The sequence below is a fragment of the Lemur catta genome, chromosome 3, assembly GCF_020740605.2.
Source record: "Lemur catta isolate mLemCat1 chromosome 3, mLemCat1.pri, whole genome shotgun sequence".
Taxonomy (NCBI): domain Eukaryota; kingdom Metazoa; phylum Chordata; class Mammalia; order Primates; family Lemuridae; genus Lemur; species Lemur catta.
In genome coordinates this window covers 86,143,206-86,170,881 of record NC_059130.1, presented here as the reverse complement: position 1 = coordinate 86,170,881, position 27,676 = coordinate 86,143,206, and the positions used below count along the sequence as shown (strand labels likewise).

The window sequence follows — 27,676 nt, the reverse complement described above, 5'->3', positions numbered from 1 at the left end:
ACAGACACAGACACTCAGGGAGAATGCCATGTGACAATGGAGGCAAAGATTAGAATGCCAAGGATTGCCTGCAACACCAGAAGCTAAGAAAAGGCATGGAACAGACTCTCCCTCAGAGCCTCCAGTATGAACCAACTCTGCCAACAGGGTTCCTGGGACTTCTAGCCTCTCGTACTGTGAGAAAATACATTTCTTTAATTCACCAAGTTTGTGGTACTTTGTTACAGCAGCCCTAAGAAACTAATACACACTGCATAGACAAAATACTATGCCACTTAAAGCAATGATCTTTTCCTGTGTGTTTAACTTACCAACTTGTAATAAAGTGAGGTTCATGTATTACTCTTTGTTTTAGATGTTTTATAAATTTTTGGCTATAATAGTTATTTATATTCCCAAAGTCAAAACTATATCTATATAGTAAGATATATTCAGAGAAGTCTTACTTCTACCCAATCTGTCCTACCTTGTTCCTTCCTTCCCGAAAATATCGAAAAATATAAAATAAAACCAGTTATGGTTATCTGTGGAAGTAAGATTATGTTTCCTAACTCTTCTCTGAGGTTTTTAAAATCAGAATAAAATTAAAAGAAAAAAAAATGACTCGTTTTATAAGGCCCAGCTCAGATTCCATGACCTCAATGAAATCTTCCCATAAATATTTTCTTTTCTCTGAACTTTTCCATTGTTTTCTGTCTATGTTGCTCACTTAGTCCTTTGCATTGATCAATCAATAAATTAATAAATTAATGCACTGAGACTGAAGAACAGTGTATTAGATGCTGTGGGGATACAATGTATTATAAGTTAAATTTTCATGTATAATCACTTCCTTGATTAAGCTGTATATTGAAGCCAAAGCTGTCTCATACCCTCCATGGTGGCCAGCACTGCTGCCTGATAAAACCAGAATTTCTTTACCCCAAATATTGAAGAGAATATAAATAAAAGCTGAAACAGATTGATATAAATCCTTTTAATAAAGTATTATCAACGACAATTTCATGTTTAAATAAATACATTGTTAAAAAGTCATGTAAGTGAATTCATGCAAAATCTGAGACTACTATTCCGTCTGCAGAAATGCTATGCACAGAAGCAAAATGATCAAAGGCTGAAACAATAATGAATCTCAAGTAAGTGGCGTAACCATCACGTGCCTGTGGGGAAAAAAATCAATATGGATGCTTTTAGCAATCCTAGTTAACTGTGAACAAGCAGTTAGCAGAAGAAAGGGTTTGATGCAAGAGTAATATTCTTTTTTTTTTTGAGACAGAGTCTTACTCTGTTGCCTGGGCTAGAGTGCTGTGGCGTCAGCCTAGCTCACAGCAACCTCAAACTCCTGGGCTCAAGCAATCCTTCTGCCTCAGCTTCCCGAGTAGCTGGGACTACAGGCATGCGTCACCATGTCCAGCTAATTTTTTCTACATATATATATATATATATATATATATATATATATATATATATATATATATATATATATTGTTTTTAGTTGTTCAGCTAATTTCTATTTTTAGTAGAGACAGGTTCTCGCTCTTGCTTAGGCTGGTCTCGAACCCCTGAGCTCAAACGATCCTCCCGCCTCGGCCTTCCAAAAAGTAATATTCTAAATATATAACAATATATTAATGTTACAGCTCTTTTAGAATTTGTCTAGCAGGTTTTTCGGTCCTCATCAGAAGACCCCAAAAAATAAAAAAAATTAAAACTATATAAAAAAGAAAAAATAAAATAAATATATAACAATATATATTGGAGATGTCAATGGTGGGGAAAAAAACAATATATAAGGTACAATATTCAGAAGAGAGGTCAGCCACATATAACAGTTGTTCTAGTGAAGTTCTGTAAGCCAAATATCAGCCTAGGTTTGATGAAATATAGCAGATGGAGCTAAAAATTGCAACTGTACATTTCTCATCAGTTTTTTTAAAGTATTTTTCTAAAGTATTTTTCATGATAAGAGATTTCCTTTGATTAATGTTGCCTCAGAATATACTACCCTGAAGCATGACTATACTTTTACATGTATATAATTTCTCTGTCAAGCAATTAGGCAACATATTTAAAAGGTACAAATATGTTTATACCCTTGTATCCAGTTAATTCTATTCCCTGAAATTTAATCTTAGAAAATAATCAAAAAGGTGAAAGTCATGATAGTAGGAACATACATAAGATGTCCCCCTGTGTATTACTTATAATGACAAAAGGAGGAAAAAGAAAATTAGTTTAAATGTAAAGCCAACAGGCAAGTGTTATTAATATTTTAAAATTATAATTATGAAGCTTGTATATAATATTAAGTAAAAAAAGATGATACAAAATTGTCCAGACATTATTATTTTATGTGATGAATATGGTCAACAACTAGAAGAAAATAAGTCCGTAAAAGCTGTTGTGACAGGGTAAAAAAAATTATGGGTGATTTCCAGCCTCCCGTTCCCTCTTATGGAGGAAATCTATTTCATAGATTTTCTATAATGCTGCAACCCTCCCTGATCCACAGTGAGTCCGGAAACAAAATACCGAAGAAAGCAGAGGCTTACTAATCATAACCCATTAGGTAAACGTGGAAAAAATAGGAAGATAAAATTCAATATACTTAATCATTGTTTGAGACCTCACTGGCCTCCCCGGTTATTGGGAAAATTTTGGTAGGAGAGAAGGGAATTAATGGGATTCAAAAACTTCCTACAGAATCTTTTGAAACACTGATTTAATAGTAGCTTCTGGCAAGTTGTGAAGAAGTAAACTTAATAGACAAGGTGCCACTTTAATCCTCATTTAGAGAAACCAAACACTACCACCTAAAAAGTACACATTCAGTTGTTTTCCTTTTTTGTCTCTGTCTAAAACCAGGGCCTGACGAACCAGCAGGATAAAGGAACTCCTGATGAGGCAGCAGCTTCCTCATCAACCAGCATTCATTTCACTTGACAAGCAAAGCCCGATGGAATGTTGTCGAAAAACACCGGTTCTCTTTCCACCTCATCTATCTTTGGCTTATTTGTTGCTGATCCTATGCTCTGGTTCCCCTTATCTGAATCTCCCTGTCCTTTCATGTTTAAATTAACATACAATTTTGGCATCTCGACCTTTTTGATTCCTATTCTAAAAGGCTTATAGAATCAAATGAAAGAAAGCAAAGCAAAGCAAACAAATACTTCAAAATGAAGGAGAAAAAGAAAACAAAAAATGGATTCTGTTTCATCCTTGCTGTCACTCTTTCTATAAAAGTGTAATGGATAAAAGTGTAATTTATAAATGCTGCATTTAGCTTATAATATTATTGAGAATAACCTTCTCTATTGGTTGATTAAGTACAGAACCTATAATATCATGAAGATATTTATTAACTCTATGACTATGGAGATAGGTTTAAAATATAAATACACTGTGCTGGTTAAAGATAATTTTTATTTCTACAAAGTATATTTACTTACCACAATTTCTTCATTTTGAAGCTGCCCCTCTGTGTGTACTAAGTCTAAAAAACAAATTCAACAGAAATGAATTAAGGCTGAAAATACATGAGGATAGCTGCTGAAATTTATGTTCAGCAAAGCATGATATCTGGTAAACTATAAGTTAGGACCAGATTTAAAGGAATATCAGTATTTTGGGGTTGAAATTTGATATAAAAATAGAGACATTTGATATAAAGTTAAAAAAACAGTAAACTATGAGCTATAAAATATATCTAGTTAGTATAAGCAGGAAGAAATGCAAATGTAAATTATGGTAAAGGAATATAAAGCAAGGAATTGATAAAGTATGAAAATCTCTTTTAAGGATCAAGCTATGAACAGTAATTGCAGGCCTGAAAGGAGACATTTTACCACACCCATGTGTAACAAGTCGGGCTTGGTTTCTCAGTGAATGTACGCTATGATGCAGAATCGGGCAGCCCATGAAGTGATCTTTTCTGGTATCCAAGTTTAAAAAACTTTTACTTATGTAATTTTGGGAGAGATTATTTGGTCATGAGTTAATCATATCAAACATTCTTTTAGAAACATGAATATTTAATTCATATAATAGCTACTGGTGTAATTAAAATTTTATTTATATAAAAATAATTAATATACATAATTTTAAAACCCTATAGTACTAAAAGGGAAGTCTCTAGGAAGTAAGATTGTGCTTCCGTTTCCTAACTCTTCTCTGAGATAATGAAAAGATAGTAATTCCCTGCTTTATCTCTTCTTTCTCCTCCAGTCCTGCTCCCTAGAAGTAAAAATTTTCAACTCTTTAAGCTGTTTTTCCTGGAATTATAATATGTTTATATGCTTTTTATGTTTATAAATTTTTTACTGACTTTGTATTATGGTAGATGAAAATTTAGGTTTCTTAAACCAATATCCTCCTCCCCCTCTTCCTCCTCTTGCAACTTCTCCCTCCTCCCCTCCTCTCAATTTTGAAATCAATACTTGATAGTTACATTATTAGGTCTATATAAATGTTATTTACTGCTGAAATAAATAATAATTATAATTATATTTTCTTTCCTGCTATAACTCTTCCATCAGAAGTTAATAATAAGCTTTTTATTGCTTTGTTGGTTTTTTGTTATGAAAAATTAGAAAATTTCAAACATATAAAAGAAAACATAATAACTCCCAATATATACCCATTATCTAGATTTTACAATTATTGAAATTTCACCATAGTGGATTTATCTAAAATTTTTTTAAAGTATTTTAAAGGAAGTCTAAGAAATTATGACATTTCACCTCTAAAAACTTTATTATCCATTTCTAAATAATTGGCTCAGGAACAATGCTGGTAAAACAAGCACATACCTTTTTCAATCCACTGCTGAAAATCAACTGGCTCTTTAGATGTGCTCTTTTCAATCTTTAAGGTACGCACTAACATTGTAAAACAACAAAATAAATAAAGTGTTAATTATCTACTTGATTCTAGGTTTTTTGTCCCTATTTTTTTTCCCCCTCTGCCTGAGACTGTCATGCATTGGTGGGACTACACAGAATACTGGGAGCAGGAACACCATGTTCTGGAAGTTACTCTGTGTTTTGCCATAAATCCCTAAGGTAAAATGTAGTTTTGTGTAACTATAATCTTACAGACATTTGCAAGCACACAACATAGAAGAAGTAGAGGGTTTTTTGTTTTGTTTTGTTTTTTTAGAGACAGGAGCTCACTCAGGTTGGAGTGCAGTGGCATAATCATAGCTCACTACAGCCTTGAATTCCTGGGCTCAAGCAATCCTCCTACCTTAGCCTTCTGAGTAGCTGGTACTACAGGCATGCACCACCACACCTGGCTAATTTTTTGTTTAAATTTTTTTGTTGAAACAGGGTCTTGCTATGTTGCCCAGGCTGATCCCAAACTCCTAGCCTCAAGCAATCCTCCTGCTCAGCCTCCCAAAGTGCTGAGATTACAGGTATGAGCTACCACGCTCAGCCCTAGTAGAGCTTTTTAAAATGTGGTATCATCTAGATTTTTTGGTATACTGATAATAATAATAATCCTATTGGTGGTCTTGGTTGTAAGCCTTTTTATGGAGAACCTATGATGAGTCACGCATAATTATTCATTCCCTCTTGACTGCAATCTTATGAGAAAGGTATATTAACCTACTTCACTGATTAAAAAAACAGGCTTAGAAAAGCCAGGCAAGGTGTTAAATGACATGCAGCTAGTAAGTGCCAGAACAGGAATTCAAACTTTAGGTCTGCCTACTCAGAGCCTCTACAATGAATGGCAGGAGAGAGACTTATCAGGAATGCAGTCATCTTCCTTCTGCGCTGGTTTTTCTCCACTGTCCCCAACCCAGTCTATACCACTCCAGATTCTTTCCTCCCCTTCTCTGTCCTGGCCTGACCTCTGTGAACTGTATCACCTGGACTCACTCACCCACTGGCTTCTGACTGGATGTGGCCAATAGGAGGCATGAGGGAGACTGAAGGGCGGTGGGAAAATGAGGTCAGGCTATTTTATCTCCATTCCCTCTCTGCTTCAGTGCCACATATTCAACAGTCCCCGTATGCCTACAGCTCCTGCATGGCATGCCCTTTTGCACAGGCTCCTGCTCTCACTGGGCTCCGATAACACTATTTCCTTCCCTTGTCCCGGGCAGGGTAACAGCTTTATGCTATAGCTAGTTTCTGAGGGCCTTATCATCCCTTGTTTGTTCCCTTAACCCAGGCCATAATTTTGTAAGCAGTCTCCTCAATAAAGCCTCTTCATTTGAACCATCTGGGAGGTATTTTGTTTCTTGCCATGATTTTGTCTGATACACTTTATCCTTACACAAACAGGCTGAGTGCAGTGTGGCTCACACCTGTAATCCCAGCACTTTGGGAGGCTTAGGCAGGAGGACTTCTTGAGGCCAGGAGTTTCAGACCAGCCTAGGCAACATAGTGAGACCCCCATCTCTACAAAAATAAGCCAGCATGGTGGCACGCGTCTGTAATCCTAGCTACTCAGAGATGAGGTGGGAGGACTGTTTGAGCTCAGGAGTTTGAGGCTGCAGTGAACTATGATTGCACCACTGCACTGCAGCCTGGGTGATAGAGTGAGACCCTGTCTCTAAAAATAAATAAATAAATAAATAAATAAATAAATAAATAAATAAATAAATAAACATAGATAGGATTAGAATAATGTTCCAATGGGAGACTCTCCTCCTAAATCCCTCAGAAAATGCCATTAGGAATAGAAGAATCAAAACTATTCAGTATGAATAATTAGGGTTATACAATTTTAAGCAAGAATTTTACAGAGAGCCCCAGGCCAAATGAATCTAGAATAAAGATGTCATGGAACCTAACGTTCTGGCAAGCTGGCTTCTTATGTTCATAATAAGGCCTTTTGCCAAACACTTTCACATAGTAAATTGCATGGAAATTATTATGTGTTTTGGAAGCGTTTCAAATTTGCAGCTTCTGAGAGGCTAATTGAGCTCAAGGCAGTTAACCCATAATCCTCACCCTCTCACTCCAGCAATAAACTGGATTCCATGCTGTAAGGAAAAACTAGTGTTTTGTCAAAAGTTTACATATGTGCCTTCTGCTGATGGAAAAATTAAAGAATGATGGAAAATTAATGTATAAGCCTCAGCTGGAGCACCAAAAAAGAAAATTAATGTATGATTTGCTTACCAAAGTAACTTTGGATTACAAGTCTTTCAATCTTTACATGTTTGTGAAAAAAAATAATAAACTCCTGGGGAAACATTCCTGTGGTGGTCCAAAACGTTTCTGGATTCCTATCGTTAATTAAAAAAAAAAAAAGAAATAGGAATAACAAAATGGTTAGTCATAAAATTCTAATAAATACCTATTTTTTAAAAAATAAATGACTATTGAATTCTTACAATCCTTTTCTGTTAAGTCTGCCTCTAATCTCTACCCAACTTTAATAATTTTTCTTTACTACTACCAGGTATTCTTTTCTAAAACACAGAAACATAGAATTGATGTCATTCCTGTCTAAAAGCTTTCAGTGGTCCCTTATTGCCTATGAATCTAAACTCCTTACTATGGCATTTAAAACTCTGACCATCTAGTGCCATCATTAAAATATATTCTCTCCCATCACTGTAGTCATATTGGGCCACTTAAAATTCTGCAATCATATCATGCAGGCTCATGCTTCTGTACCTCAGTTCATGAGGTTTTCTTGACCTGAAAAACTCTTCTTGCAAAAGTTTATTCACTTTTTGGTCCTATCTCTCTAACCCCAGAAAATCAGAATCACTTCCTCCCTCCTTTGAACTTGTCTCGCACTCAGCCTCTATTTCTGTACTAGCACTTAAAGAATCTCGTGTTGTTATGGCTCCTGCTAGATGCTGAACTCTTTGAGCCCAGCCACTTTCCCTTACTCATCTTTGTATCTCTGCAACTACTATTAATACAATGGCTGACCCACAGTAGATACACAATAAATGTTTGTTGAGAAAAAATTATGCACTCCATTTTAAGTCATATATATAAAATAGTATATAGTATACATGGTATTGACAATAGAAATAATCATTTCTATTTTAACTGTAAAGATTTTTTCTTTCTTTTTTGGAAATAGAATTTACCTACAAGGCAATTTATCTTAACTGCATATTTTTTGAGTTTTGATGAGTCTACATGCTTATATAGCCAATCAAGACATATTATAGAATATTTCCAGGACTCCAGAAATTTTCCTTACCTTTCCAGACAGTCCCTATCCCCCTTAGGCAAACATTGCTCTGATTTCTATCACCATGGACAATGCCACATGCTTTGATTCATTCTTTTTTTTTTTTTCTGAGACAGGGTCTTGCTCCGTTGCCCAGGTTGAAGTGCAGTGACATCATCATAGTTCACTGCAACCTCAAACTCTTGGGCTCAAGCAATCCTCCTGCTTCAGCCTCCGAGTATCTGGCACCACAGGCACGTACCACCATGCCTGGCTAATTTTTGTACTTTTTTGTAGAGATCCTGTCTCCCTACGTTGCTCAGGCTGGTCTCAAACTCCTGGCCTCAAGTGATCCTTCTGCCTCCACCTCCCAAAGTGCTAGGATTACCAACATGAGCCACCACACTGGGCCTTGATTCATTCTTTTGTTTGGAATCTTTGTCGGACTGCTGAATTGCTTCCAGTGTTTGACAATTATGAATAAGGCTGCTGTAAACATTTTTGTCCAAGTGTTTTTGTGGACATGTTTTCATTTCTCTTGGGTAATTACCAGGAGTGGAATTGCTGGGTCATAGGGTATAAGCATATTTAACTTTATAAGAAACTGTCAGATTTCCAAAGTGGTTGTGTTGTTTTATATTCTTACCAGCCATGTAAGAGAGTTCTGTTTGCTCCATATTCATGTCAATATTTGCTGTTGTCAGTCTTTTTAATTTTAACCATTCTAGTAAATGTGAAATGGTATCCTAGTAAGGTTTTTTTTTTTTTTTTTTTTGAGACAGAGTCTCACTCTGTTGCGTGGGCTAGAGTGCCGTGGCGTCAGCCTTGCTCACAGCAACCTCGGACTCCTGGGCTCAAGCAATCCTCCTGCCTCGGCCTCCCGAGTAGCTGGGACTACAGGCATGCACCACCATGCCCGGCTAATTTTTTCTATATATATTTCTAGCTGTCTGTATAATAATTTCTTTCTATTCTTAGTAGAGACGGGGTCTCGCTCTTGCTCAGGCTGGTCTCGAACTCCTGAGCTCAAATGATCCGCCCGCCTCGGCCTCCCAGAGTGCTAGGATTACAGGCATGAGCCACCGTGCCCCGGCCCCTAGTAAGGTTTTAATTTGCATTTCCCTGATAACTAATAATGCTAAGCACTCTTTTCATGTGTGTTTTGGCCATTCATATATTTTCTTTTGTGAAGTGTCTGTTAAAGTGTTTTCTCATTTTTTATTAAGCTGTCTGTATTTTTACTATGTATTTGTAGGAATCCTTTGTTTGATACATGTATTGTGACTATTTTCTTCCAGTCTGTGGTTTGCCTTTTCATTTTCTTGTGTCTTTCAATAAGCAGAAATTTTATTTTTGATGAAGTCCAGTTTTATTAGGGTGGGGGTTAAAAAAAAAAAAGGAAGTCTTGTTTCATTAATATTACTTTTTTCTTTTATGCTCAGTGATTTGTTTCCCTCAGAAATCTCTGCCTACTCCAATACCACAAAAGGTACTGCTATGATTTGAATATTTGTTCCCTCCAAAACTTGTGTTGAAATTTATTATTTGTTCCTTTTCCATTCCCACCGCTTCACTTGACTAGCCTTAAAAAAAAACTGAAAATGTTTAAAATTAAAAAATATATATATATTTCCCAATGTGACAGTATTGAGAGGTGGGGCCTTTAAGAGGTGATTGGGGCCAGGCGCGGTGGCTCACGCCTATAATCCTAGCATTCTGGGAAGCTGAGGCGGGTAGATTGTTTGAGCTCAGGAGTTCAAGACCAGCCTGAGCAAGAGAGAGACCCAGTCTCTACTAAAAATAGAAACAAATTACCTGGACAACTAAAAATATACACAGAAAAAATTAGCCGGGTATGGTGGCACATGCCTGTAGTGCCAGCTACTCGGGAGGCTGAGGCAGAAGGATTGCTTGAGCCCAGGAGTTTGAGGTTGCTGTGAGCTAGGCTGACGTCAAGGCACTCTAGCCAGGGCAACAGAGTGACACTCTGTCTCAAAAAAAAAAAAAAAAGGTGATTGGGTCATGAAAGCTCTGCCCTCATGAGTAGATTAACCCCTTCATGGATTAATGGGTTAATAGATTATCATGGGAGTGGGACTGGTAGCTTTATAAGAAGAGGAAGAGCGACTTGAACTAGCACCCTCAGCCCACTCCCCATGTGATACTCTGCACTGCCTTGGGGCTCTGCAGAAAGTCCCCACCTGCAAGAAGGCCCTAATTGGATGCAACCTCTTGACCTTGGACTTCTCAGCCTTTGTAACTGTAAGAGATAAATTCCTTTTCTCTATAAATTACCCAGTTACAGGTATTCTGTTATAAGCAACAGAAAATGGACTAAGACAGGCACTTTCTTATGTTTTCTTCCACAGTTTAATTTTAGCTGAGCTGAGGTCTGTATCCACTTTGTTAATTTTTATGTTTGATATGAGGTAGGGGTCAAGGTTAATTTTTATCCTGATGTTTATTCAGTTGTTCCAGCACCATTTGTTAAAAAGATTTTCCTTTTCCTACTGGAGCTGCTTTGGTATCTTTGTTAAAAATCAAAGAATTTTTGTCAAAAATTAACCTTATATGTGTGGGTCTATTTCTGGGCTCTCTATTCTGTTCCATTGATCTATATTTATAAAATACCACACTGTTTCGATTACTATATATTTGATTATTGTAAGTCTTGAGATCAGATAATATAAGTACTCCAACTTTCTTTTCAAGATTATTTTGACTAGTCTAGGTCTTTGCATCTCCATATATATTTCAGAATCAGTTTGCTAATTTCTATGTAAAAGTACATTAATTTGGATTGTACTGAATCTACAGGTCAATTTAGGCAGAAGTGGCATCTTAACAACATTGAGTTTTCCAGTCATGAATGTAGTGTATCTTTTATGTAGTTCTTCTTTATTATAATCTCTCAGTAACATTTTATAGTTTTCAGTGTAAAGTTCTTATTAAATTTATTCTTAACTATTTTATGTTTTGAATGCTATTGTAAATGGAATTTTTAAAAATTTCATTTTGTTTCCTGCTGGTATACAGCAATACAATTGATTTTTCTTTTCTTTTCTTTTCTTTTTTTTTTTTTTGAGACACAGTCTCACTCTGTTGCCCTGGCTAGAGTGCAGTGGCATCATCATAGCTCACTGTAACCTCAAATTCCTGGGCTCAACTGAACCTCCTGCCTCAGTCTCCCAAGTACCTGGGACTACAGCTGCACACCCCACTACGCCCAGCTAATTTTTCTGTTTTTAGTAGAGACTGGGTCTTGCTTTTGCTCACGCTGGTCTCAAACTCCTGAGCTCAAGCAATCCTCCCGACTCAGCCTCCCAGTCTTAATATTACAGGTGTGAGCCACTGCACCCAGCTGTTTTTGTTATTTATTTCTAATTTAATTATATAGCGGTTAAAGAACATACACTCTAAGATTTCAATCTGTTTAAATTTATTGAGATTTATGTTTCAGCACATTTCAGTGAATGTTCAAAGTATTCTTGTTCCATGTATCATAGTTAATTACAGTGTTTTCTAAATGTCAGTTAAGTCAAAGTGACTGATCATATTGTCCAGATCATCTATATCTTTACTGATTTTTTTTGTCTAGTTGCTCTATGTAGAGATCTATCTAGTCTCTCAGTATCAATACTGACAGAGGGATATTAAAATCCCCAACTATTGGCCGGGCGCAGTGGCTCATGCCTGTAATCCTAGCACTCTGGGAGGCCGAGGCAAGCGGATCGTTTGAGCTCAGAAGTTTGAGACCAGCCTGAGCAAGAGTGAGACCCAGTCTCTACTAAAAATAGAAAGAAATTATATGGACAACTAAAAAAATATATATATAAAGTTAGCCGGGCATGGTGGCACATACCTATAGTCCCAGCTACTTGGGAGACTGAGGCAGTAGGATCGTTTGAGCTCAGGAGTTTGAGGTTGCTGTGAGCTAGGGTGATGCCATAGCACTCTAGCCTGGGCAACAGAGTGAGACTCTGTCTCAAAAAAAAAAAAAAAAAAAAATCCCCAACTATGGTATGTGCCAGGTGCCATGGTTCAGGCTTGTAATTACAAGCATGTTGGGAGGCCAAGTTGGGATGACTTTTGAGGCCAGGAGTTTAAAAACCAGCCTGGGCAACATAGTGAGACCCTGTCTCTAACAAAAGAAAAAAAAAAATTAGCTGGGCACAGTGGCGTGCACCTGTAGTCCTTGCTACTTGGAAGCTGAGGCAGGAGGATTGCTTGAGCCCAAGAGTTCAAGGTTACAGTAAGCTATAATCACTCCACTGCACTCAAGCTTGGGCAACAGAGTAAGACCCTGTTTCTAAAAAAGAAAAAAAAAAAACATAAAAATCCCCTCCAACTATGATTGTGGCTTTGTCTATTTCTCCCTCTCTTCTGTCAGTTTTTGCTTTATGTATTTTGAAGAACTATTATTACATCCATATACACTGAGAATAATTATCTCTTCCTGATGAATTGATCTTCTAACATTGTAAAATGTTCCCTTTGTCTCTATCTTTGGTAACACTCCTTGTCTTATATTCTACTTTGTCTGATATGAATATAGCCACAGCCACTTTCTTACATGTACTCTTTGCAGGGTATGTCTCTTCATCCTTTTTTTTTTTCAATCCATTCATATCTTTATATGTAAAGTGCATATTTTATAGACAATATATATTTGGGCCACGCTTTTTTGCCAGTCTGACAATCTCTGCCATTTAATTGGAGTGTTTAGCCCATTGACATTTAATATAATTATTGATATGGCTGGGTTTAAGTCTAACATCTTGCTATTCATTTTTGTCCCTCTCATCTATTTTTTTCTTATTCTGTTTCTCCTTTCTTATCTACTTCTGAGTGACTCAAAAAAATTTAGAATTCCATTTTTTCTTTTCTTTTTAAATATATAGGATAAGAAGAAAGAATTCCATTTAATTCCCTCTTCCCCCTATTTTTTAGCTATACTTCTTTTATTTATTTATTAGGTTTTATTTTTAGTGGTTGCTCTCTAGGTTATAACATAAAATCTCATGATGGGTATTGTGGGTATTTTTTCATTAAGTGGTCAGTTGTCTTTCAAAAAAATTAAAAAAGGAAGCAAAGATAATCATCTCTATTTACACAAATATTTACCATTTCTAGTGCACTTAAATTCTTACTGTAGGTTTGAGTTTCCACTTAGTATTCTACCTCTTCAACCTGCAGAACTTCTTTTAGCACTTCTTGTGATACAGGTCTACTTGTGATGAATAAAATGTCTTATTCTATTGTCATTTTTGAAGAATATTTTATTTAGATACAAAATCCTGGGTGGAAAGGTTTTTAAAATTTGTTTCCCCTCTTTTTAGCATTTAAAGGATGTTGTTCCATTGTTACCTGGCTTCCACTATTCGTGATACAAAGTCTGCTGTTATGAGTACTATAGTTTCCTTGTATATACATTTTTTCCTCCAGCTGTTTATCTTTTTTTTTTTTAAGGTCATTGCCTGGGCTAGAGTACAGTGGTATCATCATAGCTCCCTGTAACCTCAAACTCCTAGGCTCAAGTGATCCTCCTGCCTTAGCCTCCCAAAGTGCTAGGATTACAGGCGTGAGCCACAATGCCTAGCCTTCTTCTTCTTTCTTTTTCAGCAGTTTGACTATGATATGGTCTCTTTGTATTCATCTGGCTTGAGGTTTTTTGGATCTGTAAGTTGGTATTTTTAAATGAAATTGGGAAAAATTCAGCCAAAAAGTAGAAACAACCCAGATTTCCTCTGCTCTGCTAAGGTGTAGAATAAAAAAACCAACAAAAATAAACCATATGTCCATCAACTGATAAATGCATAAATAAAATGTGCTATGTCTATAAAATGGAATATTATGTGACAATAAAAAGGAATGAAATACTGATATGTGCTACAACACGGATGAACCTTTCAAACATGTAAATGGATCAAACCAGTCACAAAAGACTGTGTATGTATGATTCCCTTTATATAAAATATCTGAATAAATAATATTAATTATTTTTACTTATAGATTAATACTTGCCTAGGGCCAGTGTGGATGAGGGAATAGAGGGTGACTGTTAATGGGTGGGGGAGGGGTTCTTTTTTGGGGTGATGAATATGTTCTAAAATTGATTACGGAGATAGGTACACAACTGTGAATATGCTAGAAGTCACTGAATTGTACACTCTATACAAGTAAATTGTATGGCATATGAATAATATGTTGATAAAGTTGTTACCAAAAAAAGAGTCAGGTCTCCTAACTTGTAATTCTGTTTTTTTATACTATGCTTAATGTTTCATAATTTCATTTTATTTATATGGTCTTAAATTTTACTTATTTAAATCAATTACATGGATTTTAATTACCCTATTTTTTCCTTGAGTACTTTCAATGAACATGATTAATATAATAACATCAAATATTCTGTAGAGAGATGCACTCAGACTTTAAAATGACATATAACTAAATCTTCATAATTAAGTATGGGGAAGTCATAAAAGTAGTGGTGGTTTTCTTTTAAATAAGGATTTACAGTTAACAACTATTTTATATCTATTATCTCATGTGACTTTTTTCACAGCTCTGAGGTAGGCAGGAAAGGTAATATAATCTCCATTTTTTCAGAACAGTAACTGAGGCTCAAGGAGTAACATATATATTCTTTGCCCAAGGTAACACATATAGTTCACTTACCTAGGAATTTTATTTCTAAATCTAGTATTCTTTTTCTATACCATGCCAAAAGGACTGATTCTCTCTCTTCTGCTTTTCTTCTTCTTTTATATGTATAATTTTTTTAAATTTTTTTAAAAATTTTTTAGAGATGGGGGTCTTGTTCTGTCATCCAGGCTAGAGTGCAGTGGTGTGATCACAGCTCACTATACTACAGCCTTGAACTCCTGGGCTCAAGCAATCCTCCCACCTCAGCCTCCCAAGTAGCTGAGTACTTTTTTTCTTGACTCATTTTTTTTCTTTCTTCCTTCCCTCTTCTCTTCCTTCCCTTCCCCTCCTTTCACCTTTCTTTCTTTCTCTCTCTCTCTCTCTTTCTTTCTTCATTGATTTTGAGAGAGTCTTACTTTGTTGCCCAGGCTAGAGTGTAGTGGTGTCAGCCTAGCTCACAGCAACCTCAAACTCCTGGGCTCAAGTGATCTTCCTGCCTCAGCCTACCAAGTAGCTGGGATTACAGGGGCACACCACCACACCTGAGTAATTTTTCTATTTTTTAGTAGAGACAGGGTCTCACTCTTGCCCAGGCTGGTCTCGAAGTTCTGAGCTCAAGCGATCCTCCCGCCTTGGCCTTCCAGAGTGCTAGGATTACAGGCGTGAGCCACCACACCCGGCCACATTTTTTTTCATTTTTGTAGACCCTCTTTTCTCCCTTTTCACTGACATATTAAACACAGAGGGCAAAGGCAGGGTTAAGGGGAAGTAGAAGTATTATCATTTTCTTTAACTCTTATTTCTGAAGAAATTGAGAGTTTAGGGCAGGGCCATAAAATAATACTCTGTGGTAGGGACAAATTTATAATACTGTTTTGTCCAAATAACTCAATGGTTACTTCCATTTAGATAAAGCAATTTATGAACAGAAAATAACTTTTAATGTCTACCATTTAAAGTCTAATTGTATTTGCTGAAACTGCATATGGATTAAAAGTCTCTGCTGTGCTCTGTTCAGTTATCAGGACTGTAACTACCTTTATTCCCAATGTTAGTCTGTCCTTAATCATTCATTAACATGGACTGATAGAGCCACCCTAAAACATTAACTACTACACATGGCTAATCCCAATGATCTATAAACATATTTCTTTAAGAGATAGGTCACCAAAGGGATGCAAGGTAAATTGATAATGCTTTGGAAAACGGATTTACCTCCAGTCAGGAACAAGAAATGTTTCTGTAAAGACCTCTATTTCCAACAAACAACTTAAGGCAAATCTCTATAGTTCTGTGTATCCTCACAGCAGTTCCCACGTTAATTTTGCTACTCCAAGTCAGAGTGGGATAAATAACTATTACTTGAATATCGGGAAGTAAATAACTAAGAAGAACTAAGAAGAGACACAGGCAAAAACAAGATTTAAATTTTTGATTCAAACTAATTTTGAGTTAACATAGTGTAGCTCAAAGAACCTTGAACCAGCAGTTAGAAGTCTTGAGTGTTAGTTGATTCCACCACTGGCTTATCTGTGTGATTTTGAGCAAGTCGTTTTGATTCTGAGCAAGTCATCTGAGCATCCTTTTCCTCATCCTTACCATGGGGTTGCAAATACTTTTTTGTACTTCTTATTCCCCAAGCTTACTATGAGGGTCAAATGACAGAGTATCTATGAAGCTATAAAGCCCTATGCAAATGTTCAGTATTATATCCATCTATATCTATGTATGTGTCTTTATGTGTGTGTGTATTTTGACACTTTCCAATATTAATCAAATTTGACTAATATCTGATGGTATAATTCAACAAGCTACTCAACAAATATTTTAAGACACTGTGGAGCTAAAGGTGAGCAAGACGTGGTCTTTGACTTCTAGGAATTCACAGTTGTGAGAGGAGACATTAAAAACAAACAACACAACAATGGAATAAGTAAGGTGATAGAGATATACACCAAATGCTATTAGAGCCCAGTGAAGAAATGAATTAATCTTACCAGAGGGGAAAGGGACAGATGTCAGAAAGGGGATTATAACTAGGCTCAAAGAAAGAGGCTGAGTTGCTAGAATTTCATCGAGACACAGGGGCTTCACAATAGAACACAAAGAATCACAAAAATCTCTGTTACAGCTGGCTCTCCCTTGAATAATTAAAGCTAGTACTTAACCTCTTTAAACCTTTCTTACCACTTAAGTCTAAAAAGGGTATCAACTCTAAAGTCCTTCCAGCTCCAAAATGACACAATTCTCTGAGTCAAACTCTGGTCATTGTATATATAACAAGAAAGAGAACTCAAGAAAGTAAGAAAATATGCCAGAAGTATTAAAAAATGAGTTCTCCCATTAGCTACTTTCTTTTGGAATTAAAAGTCTAACAATAATATTTATCTCTACCTAGAAAAAACTCCAGTTCAGTGAAAAGTGGAAATTGGAATGATATCAAGAAGGAGAGAAGCAAACAATACAGGAAGTGAAACATGCAGTTCACCAAAGATGCTGTTTAGAACAGTAAGGAAATAGGTAACAGATAGGAAGTTACAATGTTTACATTCCTATTTCCAAAAAAAACTTGGAATAAAACCAAAATCAGACATTAAAATTTACACTTCCACAAAATGAAGGTGGTGGTGTTGGGGTTTTTGCCTTGGTAAACCACTTTTAAAAAAACCTATTTGTACAAAGAGGTCAGTTTAGGAATTATAAAAAAACTATCAAACACCTAAATATGGACAACTGAAATTAGTTCCAGGAATGGTACCAAAGGTGGATGCCATCCGGTAATCTAACTCACCAAACATTTATTAAACTTTGTTTAACAGTGCTAGTTGTAAAACACAGTCCCAGTACTCAAAGGATTCACTGATCTAATATTAAGACTGTAGATAAGAAAGTATAGTAACTCTTACCCATCAATGATATTTTCAGGTGGGTGTTTTTCATCACTTGATGTAGCTAAAATCACTTCAGACCCTTCAGAGCTCAAACAGAGATCAACTTTTCTCATCTTAAACTGTTTAACCTGCAAATAAAAAAATAACAAATGACAAAAAAGCAACTTCTTGATTCTCTTTAGTTTATCTGAGGAAAGGAAAACAGAAGGAAAAGCCTGTTGCCTAGCACACAGTTTCACACCCAAGCTATTTAACAAGCGGGAGTGACTCTAACATGTTCATTTACATAAGTCAACTTCTGACCTTTCCCAGGCACAATATGTAAGACATGACTATATTTCTTTCCACCACTCTGCTCTGGAAAATAAGTCCCTGAATACCCTAACCAACATCATTTTTTCTGCTTCTAAAATTAAAAGCCCTCAATAATTACATGAAAACAGCTAACAAGCTAGGGTAACATGAATTAGTGGGTAAATTTTAAAAAATTATTTGTAGTTATATTTCTGAAATTTTAAAAAATCTGGAGGATAAAAACAGATATTTTGTGACTGTTGATCCATACACTTATCAATTGAAGTGACAGACAATATTACTTACATCTTAAAAGATACACTATCATCAATATTTTTTGAGCAGAAACGTGAAATTAGAGAAAGATAAGATTTTACTTATTTTACAATTCTAAATCAGTCACTTGGGTCACGGACTTAAACACATTTCTGTTGCAAGGTCATATTTTATTTAAAAGGATCCTGAAAAAAAATTGTTGCGTTCTACAATGCAGCCCAGAAGGAAGACAGAAAAAGGAGAGAAGATTCTATCAGACCTCACCCTCCTACTTGATCTAGTGGTGACAGGGCACAGACCAATATTCAGATGCAAAGTGACTTCGAAAGCTTTATGGACAAAGAGTTAAAGGACAAAGAGTGTTTAAAAAGGGAGGAAGGCTTCCAATGGCACACAATACCCAATACCCATCATGCCCTAGACAAGTCTAACTTTTTTTTTTAAATGAAACCATTTCAAATAAACAAGCAAACAAAAAAGTACAAAGAATATTACACAAATTAAATAACTATGTGCTCAGATGCCCAGATGTAATAAATGTTAACATTTTACATATCTACCTTAGGTTGTTAGTTTTGCTTTGTTTTTTTTTTGTTGTTTGTTTGTTTTAGAAATAAGTAACCTCTAACTGGTCCCATGCCCTTACTTGCCCAGAAGTAACAGCTGTCAACAGAAAAAAAGCCAAACTCTGTAAAATAATTTTAAAGAGATTTATACTGAGCCAAATTTGAGGATCATGACCCGGAGCCATGCCCAAGAGGCCTTGAGCAAGTGGACTTGCTGTGGCTGGGTTACCGTTTGGTTTTATACATTTCAGGAAGACAGGGGTACAGGTAAAGTCATAAATCAATAAGTGGGAGGCATACATTGGTTGGGCCCGAAAAAGTGGGCCCTCTGGAAGCGGGGGGCTTACAGGTTATAGGTGGTTTTAAAGATTCTTTGGCTTGTAATTGGCTAAAGACATGAAGCTTTGTCTAAAGGCTTGGAATGTTTTAACATAGTTGCCGTTTATCAGAGATAAGCCATTGGACCTGTATTTGTTGTGTAAATTGAGGACCTGTAGGTTTGTCTTGCATACCCTTAGCCTGTTAAAGGGTTACAAAGGTTGTCCCCAAGAAGGGAGAGGGCATGATAAGATATGTCTAACTCCTTCCTCCTGGCAGGCAATTTGGTTTTAGGGTATTCCTTTTGGCCACGAGGGGGTCCATTTAGTCAACCCATGGGGGGATAAGCCTTAAAATTTTATTTTAGTTTACACAGCTATTCTGAAGTTAAAGAGAGGGGTTCTCACTATGTGGCCCAGGCTAGTCTTGAACTGATCTCAAGTGATCCACCTCAGCCTCCAAAGTAGATGAGATTATAGATATAAGCCACCACACTTGGTATGAGTATACTTTTATATTTTTACCATGTATGTATCCATAAACAATATGAGCACACATTGTTTTAAATTCTTTTAACATTTAGATGATTCCACAATATATATATATATATATCCTTTTGGTACTTGCTTTTTGCATTCAATATTGTGTTTGTAAGACTTTTATCATGTTGATACATGTAAATCTACTTTATTCATTTTAATTGCTATAGGGTATTTCTCCATTCCCCTACTGATAGACATTTAGATCTGTTTCCAATCTTTTGCTATTATAAACAAATTTGCAATGCAAATCTTTATGCATGTATCCTTATGCATGTGGAAAAATGTCCTCATGATAAAAGAGTCTCTCTCTACAGAAGTAAAATTGTAGAAACTTAGAATCTGCATGCCTTCAAGTTACTGATTAATTTGTTCTCTAAATTATAACAAATACATTACCATCAGCAGTGTATGAGAGTTTCTGCTTCGTCATATTCTCACCAACATGGCATTCTTAGACATTTTGGCTTTAGCTAAACTCAATGGTATGAAATGGTATCTCAATAAGGTTTCAATTTGTATTTCCATGATTGCTAGTGAAGATAAATACTGTTGTACATGTTTATGGACCATTCAGGCCTCTTCTTCTGTTATTTGCTTTTTCTAATCCTTTGCCCATTTTTCTATTGGATTGCCTTTTTATTAGTATTTTTTTGGTCCTTTTCTTTTTGATTTATGGGAATTTTCAAAATGAAATATTCTAGATATAAATCTTTTGTTATATATGTTGTAAATATCTTCTCTCAAACTGTGGCTTGATTTTGCTTTTAAACTTGGTTTGGTTTATTGGTTGGGGTTGGGGTGTGTGTGTGTGAGTGAGAGAGAGGGAGAGATCCGCTCTTTCCTTTATCGTTATTGAACTATAACATACATACAGAAAAAGGCACAAATCATAACAATATAGTACAATAAACTTTCAAAAAGTAAACAAACCCAGGTAAAGAAATAGAACACCTGAGAAGCCCTCCCATGCCCCCTCCCAATTACCAGTACCTCTTCCTTCTCAAAAGTAATCATGGTCCTTACTTCTAACGCTATAGGTTAATTTTGCCTGAACTTAATAGACACGGAATCTCATAGTCTACACTATTCATATCTGGCTTCTTTCACTCGTCATTATGTTTGTGAGATTTATCAACGTTGTATGTAGCAGAGTTGAAGTGCAACTAAGTAGCTACAACCCAGCTACCACTCAATTCAACTCCTGATAAGAAATCAGCCCCTACAGGAAGCTTTGCAGGAAACTGGGTGCCAGCTGAAAAGCAAATAAAGATTTCTTTGGTCTCTGGTACTTAGATACCGTAACCCTGATGAAGGAGGGAACTGATCTCATTCTCCATTATCTGAAACCAGAGGTAAACTAAAACTACTGAAAATTGCCACTTGGTCTGAACCCAGCACAATTCCTTGTTAGACTGAAGTGATTTGCCCCTTACCCTAGCTATCAAACAAAGGAAATGGTGTGCTCTTTCTGGGAAAAAACATTGTACCTCAGTCTGTATTTTTTTAAAACACAAAGTCCAACAAATATAGTCACTAGGAACAGATTTATAGATGACTGAGGTGTTGGAATTAGCAGATATAAAGATAACTATTATGAATATGTTAGAGAATTTAGAGAAATAATGGAGAAAATCGGTGAACAGAGCATTTTAGCTCAGAAAGGTAAACTCTGAAAAGGGACAAAATGGAAATTCTAGAACTGAAAAATACAATATCTAAAATAAAAAATCATTAAATAGGTTTAATATCAGACAGGACCCAGTATAAGAAAGGATCAGTGAACTCAAAGGAGGGTCAAGAGAAATGATCCAAAATGAAATAGAAAAAAAATTGAAAATAATAGAACAGAGCACTAGATACCTGTGAAATGATATCAAACTAGTCTGAAATACATGTAATTGAAGTCCCAGAAGAAGAAAATAAAGTCTAAAAGTGCAGAAGAAATATATCAAGAGATACGCCTAACATTTTCCCAAAATCTATGAAAGATATAAACTCCCAGAGGCAAGAAGCTCAGCGAACCCTTATTTGAATAAATACAAAGAAGATACCAACTAGGTGCAACTTAGTCAACTGCTGAAAGTTAAAGAGAAGAATTTTTTTTTTTGGAGACAGAGTCTCACTCTGTTGCCTGGGCTAGAGTGCCATGGCATCAGCTTAGCTCACAGCAACCTCAAACTCCTGGGCTCGAGCAATCCTCCTGCTTCAGCCTCCCAAGTAGCTGGGACTACAGGCACATGCCACCATGCCCAGCTAATTTATATATATATATATAATATATATATTTTAGTTGTACAGCTAATTTCTTTCTATTTTTTTAGTAGAGATGGGGTCTCGCTCTTGCTCAGGCTGGTCTTGAACTCCTGAGCTCAAATTATCCTTCTGCCTTGCCTCCCAGAGTGCTAAGATTACAGGCGTGAGCCACCACGCCCAGCCTAAAGAGAAGAAAGTAAAAGCAGAGCAAAAATCACATTATATTTAGGAGAACAACAAGAATTAAAATTGACTTCTCATCAGAAACAACGGAAGCTAAAAGACAGTGGAATGATATCTTCAAAGTGCTGAAAGAAACAACTATAGAATTCTACATTGAGAAAAAATATCCTTCAGAAATAAAGACAAATTGAAGATATTTTCAGACATATAAAAACTGAGTATTTGTTACCAGTATACCTGCACTACAAAAAATATTAAAGGCAGTTCTTCAGGCTGAACTGAAATGATTCCAGGTTGAATCCTGGATCCGTGGGAAGGAGTGAAGAGCACTGGAAACGGTAAATATATTGTTAACACAAAAGAATATTCTTAAAATTTCCTTAAAAGACTATTGACCCACCTCGGCCTCCCAGAGTGCTAGGATTACAGGCGTGAGCCACCGCGCCCGGCCTTAATCTAATTTTTAATTTATGCCATTTTTCTCAATCACAGCTTTTAATACTATTGATACCAGAGGACAGATCGGTATTGGATGAACATTGTCAATTCTTAGTTTGAAGAGGAGAAAGATGGTAAATTCCTGTAAATACAGACTGATAAACTTGGATGTTAGATCTCAACAAAATTCTAAAATTATTAAAATAACATTAGTTTACAAGTTATACCAACCTATACATTTCTTTTGTTTGTTTGATGGGATTCCTACCAATCAGGAACATGTTCTGAACATTTCAAAAAAGCTTCAGAGCTTCTTAAGATACCTTGTGGACCAGATGGAGAAATGTGGGTTGGGTGACAGGCAGTACTTTAGGTAGACATTTATAACTCTTTTAATGGCTATACTCAAAGAATGGTGATTAATGGAACACAATGAACTTGTTTTTTTTTTTTTTTTTGAGACAGAGTCTCGCTCTGTTGCCCGGGCTAGAGTGAGTGCCGTGGCATCAGCCTAGCTCACAGCAACCTCAGACTCCTGGGCTCAAGCGATCCTACTACTGCCTCAGCCTCCCTAGTAGCTGGGACTACAGGCATGAGCCACCATGCCCGGCTAATTTTTTGTATATATATTTTTAGTTGGCCAGATAATTGCTTTCTATTTTTAGTAGAGACGGGGTCTCACTCTTGCTCAGGCTGGTCTCGAACTCCTGACCTCGAGCGATCCACCCACCTCGGCCTCCCAGAGCTAGGATTACAGGCGTGAGCCACCGCGCCCGGCCACAATGAACTTGTGGAAGACTTTTATCCTTATCTCATTCAACATTTTTACTAATTAAGGATTCAAGAAGTATACAATTTTTTATTAAGGATTCAAATAGTATTAATTTTGTAGATGACACAAAGATCGGATGTCAGCTTAACAGGCTAGATGACAGAATTAGCACTCAGAAAGAAATGAGCAAACTAGAAAGATGGGTTGCAATGAATAAGATATTTAATAAGGATAATAGTAAAGGCCTACACTCAGACTTAAAAAAAAATTAATCATACAAGGATGGGTCTGATTAGGGGTTAGTCAGCAAACTACTGCCTGTGAGCTAAATCTAGCCTGCCACCTGTTTTGTATGGCCCACAAGCTAAAAATGTTTTTTATACATTAAAATATGTATATATATATATATTTTTTTTTCTTTTTTTTTTGAGACAGAGTTTCGCTTTGTTGCCTGGGCTAGAGTAAGTACTGTGGTGTCAGCCTAGCTCACAGCAACCTCAAACTCCTGGGCTTAAACGATCCTACTGCCTCAGCCTCCCAAGTAGCTGGGACTACAGGCATGCGCCACCATGCCCGGCTAATTTTTTATATATATATATTTTAGTTGGCCAGATAATTTTTCTATTTTTAGTAGAGACGGGGTCTCGCTCTTGCTCAGGCTGGTCTCGAACTCCTGAGCTCAAGCAATCCACCCGCCTCGGCCTCCCAGAGTGCTAGGATTACAGGCGTGAGCCACCGCGCCCAGCCTTTAAAATATTTTTAAAAATAAAAACATTTTGTGACACGTGAAATTTATATTTTAATGTCTGTGAATAAAGATTTTTTAGAACATGGTCATGCTCATTCATTTATATATTGTCTACGGCTGATTTTGAGTAGCTGTGACAGACTACAAGGCCCATAACGCCTAAAATATTTACTATTTGGCCCTTTACAAAAAAAGTTTGCCAACCCCTGGTCTAGATGTATAAAACTTACAGGTTTGGTTGATTACACAGTCCACATAGGGCAATAGTGTACTGTATCAAAGGTAAAACAACGCTATCTTAAATTATGTTGTTAAAAGAGTTACGGAGGTACTACATTCAATCAAAATTTTTGAGTATCAACTAAGGCTCTTTTTTTTTTTTTTTTTTCCTGGAGACAAGAGTCCCATTCTAGCCAAGGCTAGCGTACAGTGGCGTCATCATAGCTCACTGCAATGTCAAACTCCTGGGCTCAAATGATCCAACTGCCTCAGCCTCCACAATAGCTGGGACTACAGGCACATGCCACTATACCTGGATAATTTTTTCTGTTCTTTGTAGAGTCTGGGTCTCACTCTTGTTCAGGATGGTCTTAAACTCCTGGCCTCCCAGGAGCAAAACCTCCCAAGTTGGCCTCCCAGAGTGCTAGGATTACAGGTGTGAGCTACCAAGCTGGGGCAAACTAAGACCCTTTTGAAGTAAGGGCCAGGCACTGTGCTAGTATTGCAAAGATGAGTACAAAATGTGACAAAGACTTGGTTCTTGCCTTCAAGCTCAGAGTCAAGAAAGACAGACAAGCATGCAACTAATAATATAATATGCTATGTGCTAACATAGTGTGATGCACATCCAGAATATTGTGTTCAGTTCTGGGTAGTAGGTTTTAAGTAGGACATTGTCAGGCTTGTTATTGTTGAAAGGAGAGTAAATAGTTCATGATGATCTATAAATCACATTACATGGAGAAAGCTGACAGATTAGGAGCTGCATTTCAAGAAGAGATAATTTGGTGAGAGAAATGTGAATACAATTTTTATTATCAGTAGTGCTCACAGATGGAAAAGGATTAGAATTTTTCTTTCACAGCTCCAACTGGACTCAACAAATACGAATTTTAATCAGGAAGACATGACAAATATAAGAGCTTCCTAGAAAAGTAAACACTTTAAATCTTTTCCACCCTTGAAAGTATCCAAGAGGAGCAGGTAATAATCCCTGGAGGAAACCAAAGAAAGGATTCCTGCACTAGTGGTTCTTTTAGGTAGAGTCAAACTCTGGGAAAGGTAGACTGGGAACAGATAATGAAGGATCTTAAAAGCCAGGTTACAGACAATGGGCTTTGTCTTATACCCCAGTGGTTCTCAACTGGAGTAGGGGTGATTTTTGACCCCCCAAGGGACATTTGACAACGTGTGGAGACAGTTCTGGCTCTCACAACTTGGAAGGGAGAATGCTACTAAATATACCATCACGAATAGGACAGCTCCTCCCACCCCTACAAATAACTATCTGGTCCCAAATGTGTAAAGCTGGAAAAACCCTGGAGTAATCTATTTGGGAGTGGAAATGTGGGGGTTGGAGATTTGGGAGAACTTGGGTTTTTTTTGTTTTTTTTTTTGAGACAGAGTCTCACTCTGTTGCCCAGGCTAGAGTGAGTGCCGTGGCGTCAGCCTTGCTCACAGCAACCTCAAACTCCTGGGCTCAAGCGATCCTTCTACCTCAGCCTCTCGAGTAGCTGGGACTACAGGCATGCACCACCATGCCCGGCTAATTTTTCCTATATCTATCTATATATATATATATATATATATATGTTTTTAGCTGTCTGTATAATTTCTTTTCTATTTTTAGTAGAGACGAGGCTCTCGCTCTTGCTCAGGCTGGTCTCGAACTCCTGAGCTCAAACGATCCGCCCGCCTCGGCCTCCCAGAGTGCTAGGATTACAGGCGTGAGCCACCACGCCCAGCCAGAACTTATTTTTAAAAAGGGCTACATTTTAGGGAAATGTATCTAGCACTGACATGGAATAGATGAATAGCAAAGAAAGTGTACTCTCCAAATGTTCAGTTCTTGTCTTACCTCACATTCCTAATTACCTATTAATAAGTTGTCTGAGGGAAACAAATGCTTTAATACAAAACTCATTTCATACTATTAATATATCCCCCATTATCCTTCCCATGTCCTATGTTGGGTAGAATTACTTAAATAACAAATAGGACCGGTAGAGATTGGGTTCTCTTTAAAGTTCTTTTGTTGCAGTTAATGAGACAAACCAACCCTAAAGAAATCCATGGAACAACACTGCAGATATGTTGCTTCCACAACTCCAAAGCGCAGGTTTGGGATGCAGTCTAACCCCTCACCTCTTTAGAGCAAAGTGTGCCATGCTCTAAATACACATGTATTCCCTCGGGGCCTTGGTTTACCAAAGATGGTGCATTCTGGGGTGCCATCCTTTCCATTTTTTACAATCCCTGTAACTTCCCTGACATCTTATCCTGTCCTCCCAACCAGGGCCATTGGTTTCATCTCCAGCTCCCATGCTCCTCTGGTCCTTCCTTCCAAAAACCCCTCCAGGTCAAGTCCTCAGTTGACTTCTTCCTTGACCAGCCCGCTCACTGGATTCTAGCGCTCCTACAACTCCTCAAACCCGTTCCTATGACATCATCCCTTGGGAAGTTGGTGCATAGCTTCTGGCGGGACCAGGGTCTAGAGCTTCAAAGACAAAGCAGCCCTGACACTACCTTCTCATCTCCACTCCTTCTATTCAGTCCAAGGCCATTTGAAGACCTCCCAAAGGGCCTTAAACATTCATTCTTTTGGAGGCCACGCCCCAAATTGTGTAAAAAAATATATTAAATATAATTCATAACTACATGGGTTCCACTGCAGCTGACATCTTACATTTTGATAGATTTAGTAACTTCAACTTGCAATTGGTTTTCCCTTTGGTGGGCCAAAACATTATTTTTGGCCTCAACAAGCTTCGTGGTGTGGCACTGGAGTCGCCAGGGGCAACGGGAGAGAGGAGGCCGGCGTGAGGCTTCCCGCTCCTGGGCCCCTCTCGAGGCGGCCCGTCGGCGCCTCCCGCCCCAGCGCCGCGCGTCTCCCCACGAGCCCCTCCGCTCTCGCTCGCTCCCTTCCCCACCAGACTCCCCCTCCGTCAGCCTCGCCCGGCTAGGACCCCACCTCCCCCGGCGCACGCCTACCCAGCCCGCCGACCCGCTCGCCTAGGCCTCCAGTTAGCTCCGGGCGCACGGACGTCCTGGCTCCCGGCCTCCCTCGCGCCCCGCCCTCTCCGTGGCTTCGGCAGAGCTCCAGGGCGCGCGCACCCCTCTACTCCCGGCCCCGCCCGCAGCCCCGCCCGCAGCCCCGCCCCCTCCCGCTCCCCTCGACTTCGCTGGCCCAGCGGCGCAACCACGCCCAAGCGCCTTTCCCCAGGCAAGTGCCAAGAGCGCGCGCCGCCACCCTCCCCTGGCTCAGCGCCATCCCACCGCCCTCTCACGGGCACGCACGCGCAGTGCCCACCTCCGGCGGCTGCGAGCCCTCGGCCCTCAGGTCGCGGGCCAAAAGCCAGGCCCCGCCCCTAAGATCGACC

General features: G+C 37.8%; 1 protein-coding gene and 1 non-coding gene across 3 annotated transcripts; one reads left to right on the top strand and one right to left on the bottom strand.

Moving 5' to 3' along the window:
- Positions 1-961: 961 nt before the first annotated feature.
- On the bottom strand, positions 962-27,394 carry HSPB11 (heat shock protein family B (small) member 11). Of its 2 annotated transcripts, none has more exons than XM_045547967.1 (6): positions 27,288-27,394; positions 17,703-17,815; positions 7,134-7,240; positions 4,809-4,877; positions 3,450-3,493; positions 962-1,160 (listed from the first exon to the last, which is right to left on the bottom strand). In XM_045547967.1, the coding sequence occupies exons 2-6, from the start codon at positions 17,798-17,800 to the stop codon at positions 1,047-1,049; spliced, it is 432 nt and encodes a 143-aa protein (XP_045403923.1). In that variant the 5' UTR covers positions 17,801-17,815; positions 27,288-27,394; the 3' UTR covers positions 962-1,046. The 2 variants fall into 2 exon arrangements, with proteins under 2 accessions (XP_045403923.1, XP_045403924.1); XM_045547968.1 differs by lacking the exon at positions 27,288-27,394 and adding an exon at positions 22,789-22,875.
- LOC123636229 lies at positions 1,630-1,691 on the top strand. The gene has a single exon (XR_006734426.1). It is a non-coding gene; the product is annotated as a U7 small nuclear RNA (small nuclear RNA).
- Positions 27,395-27,676: the final 282 nt, after the last annotated feature.

Bases quoted from the DNA above. Each gene is read 5' to 3' on its own strand.
- HSPB11 (XM_045547967.1), bottom strand. From the start codon at position 17,800: ATGAGAAAAGTTGATCTCTGTTTGAGCTCTGAAGGGTCTGAAGTGATT. The intron at 4,878-7,133 runs GTAAGCAAATCA...TTACAATGTTAG, and splicing joins TGTAATCCAAAGTTACTTTG to TGCGTACCTTAAAGATTGAA. The intron at 3,494-4,808 runs GTATGTGCTTGT...TTTGTTTTTTAG, and splicing joins TCAGCAGTGGATTGAAAAAG to ACTTAGTACACACAGAGGGG.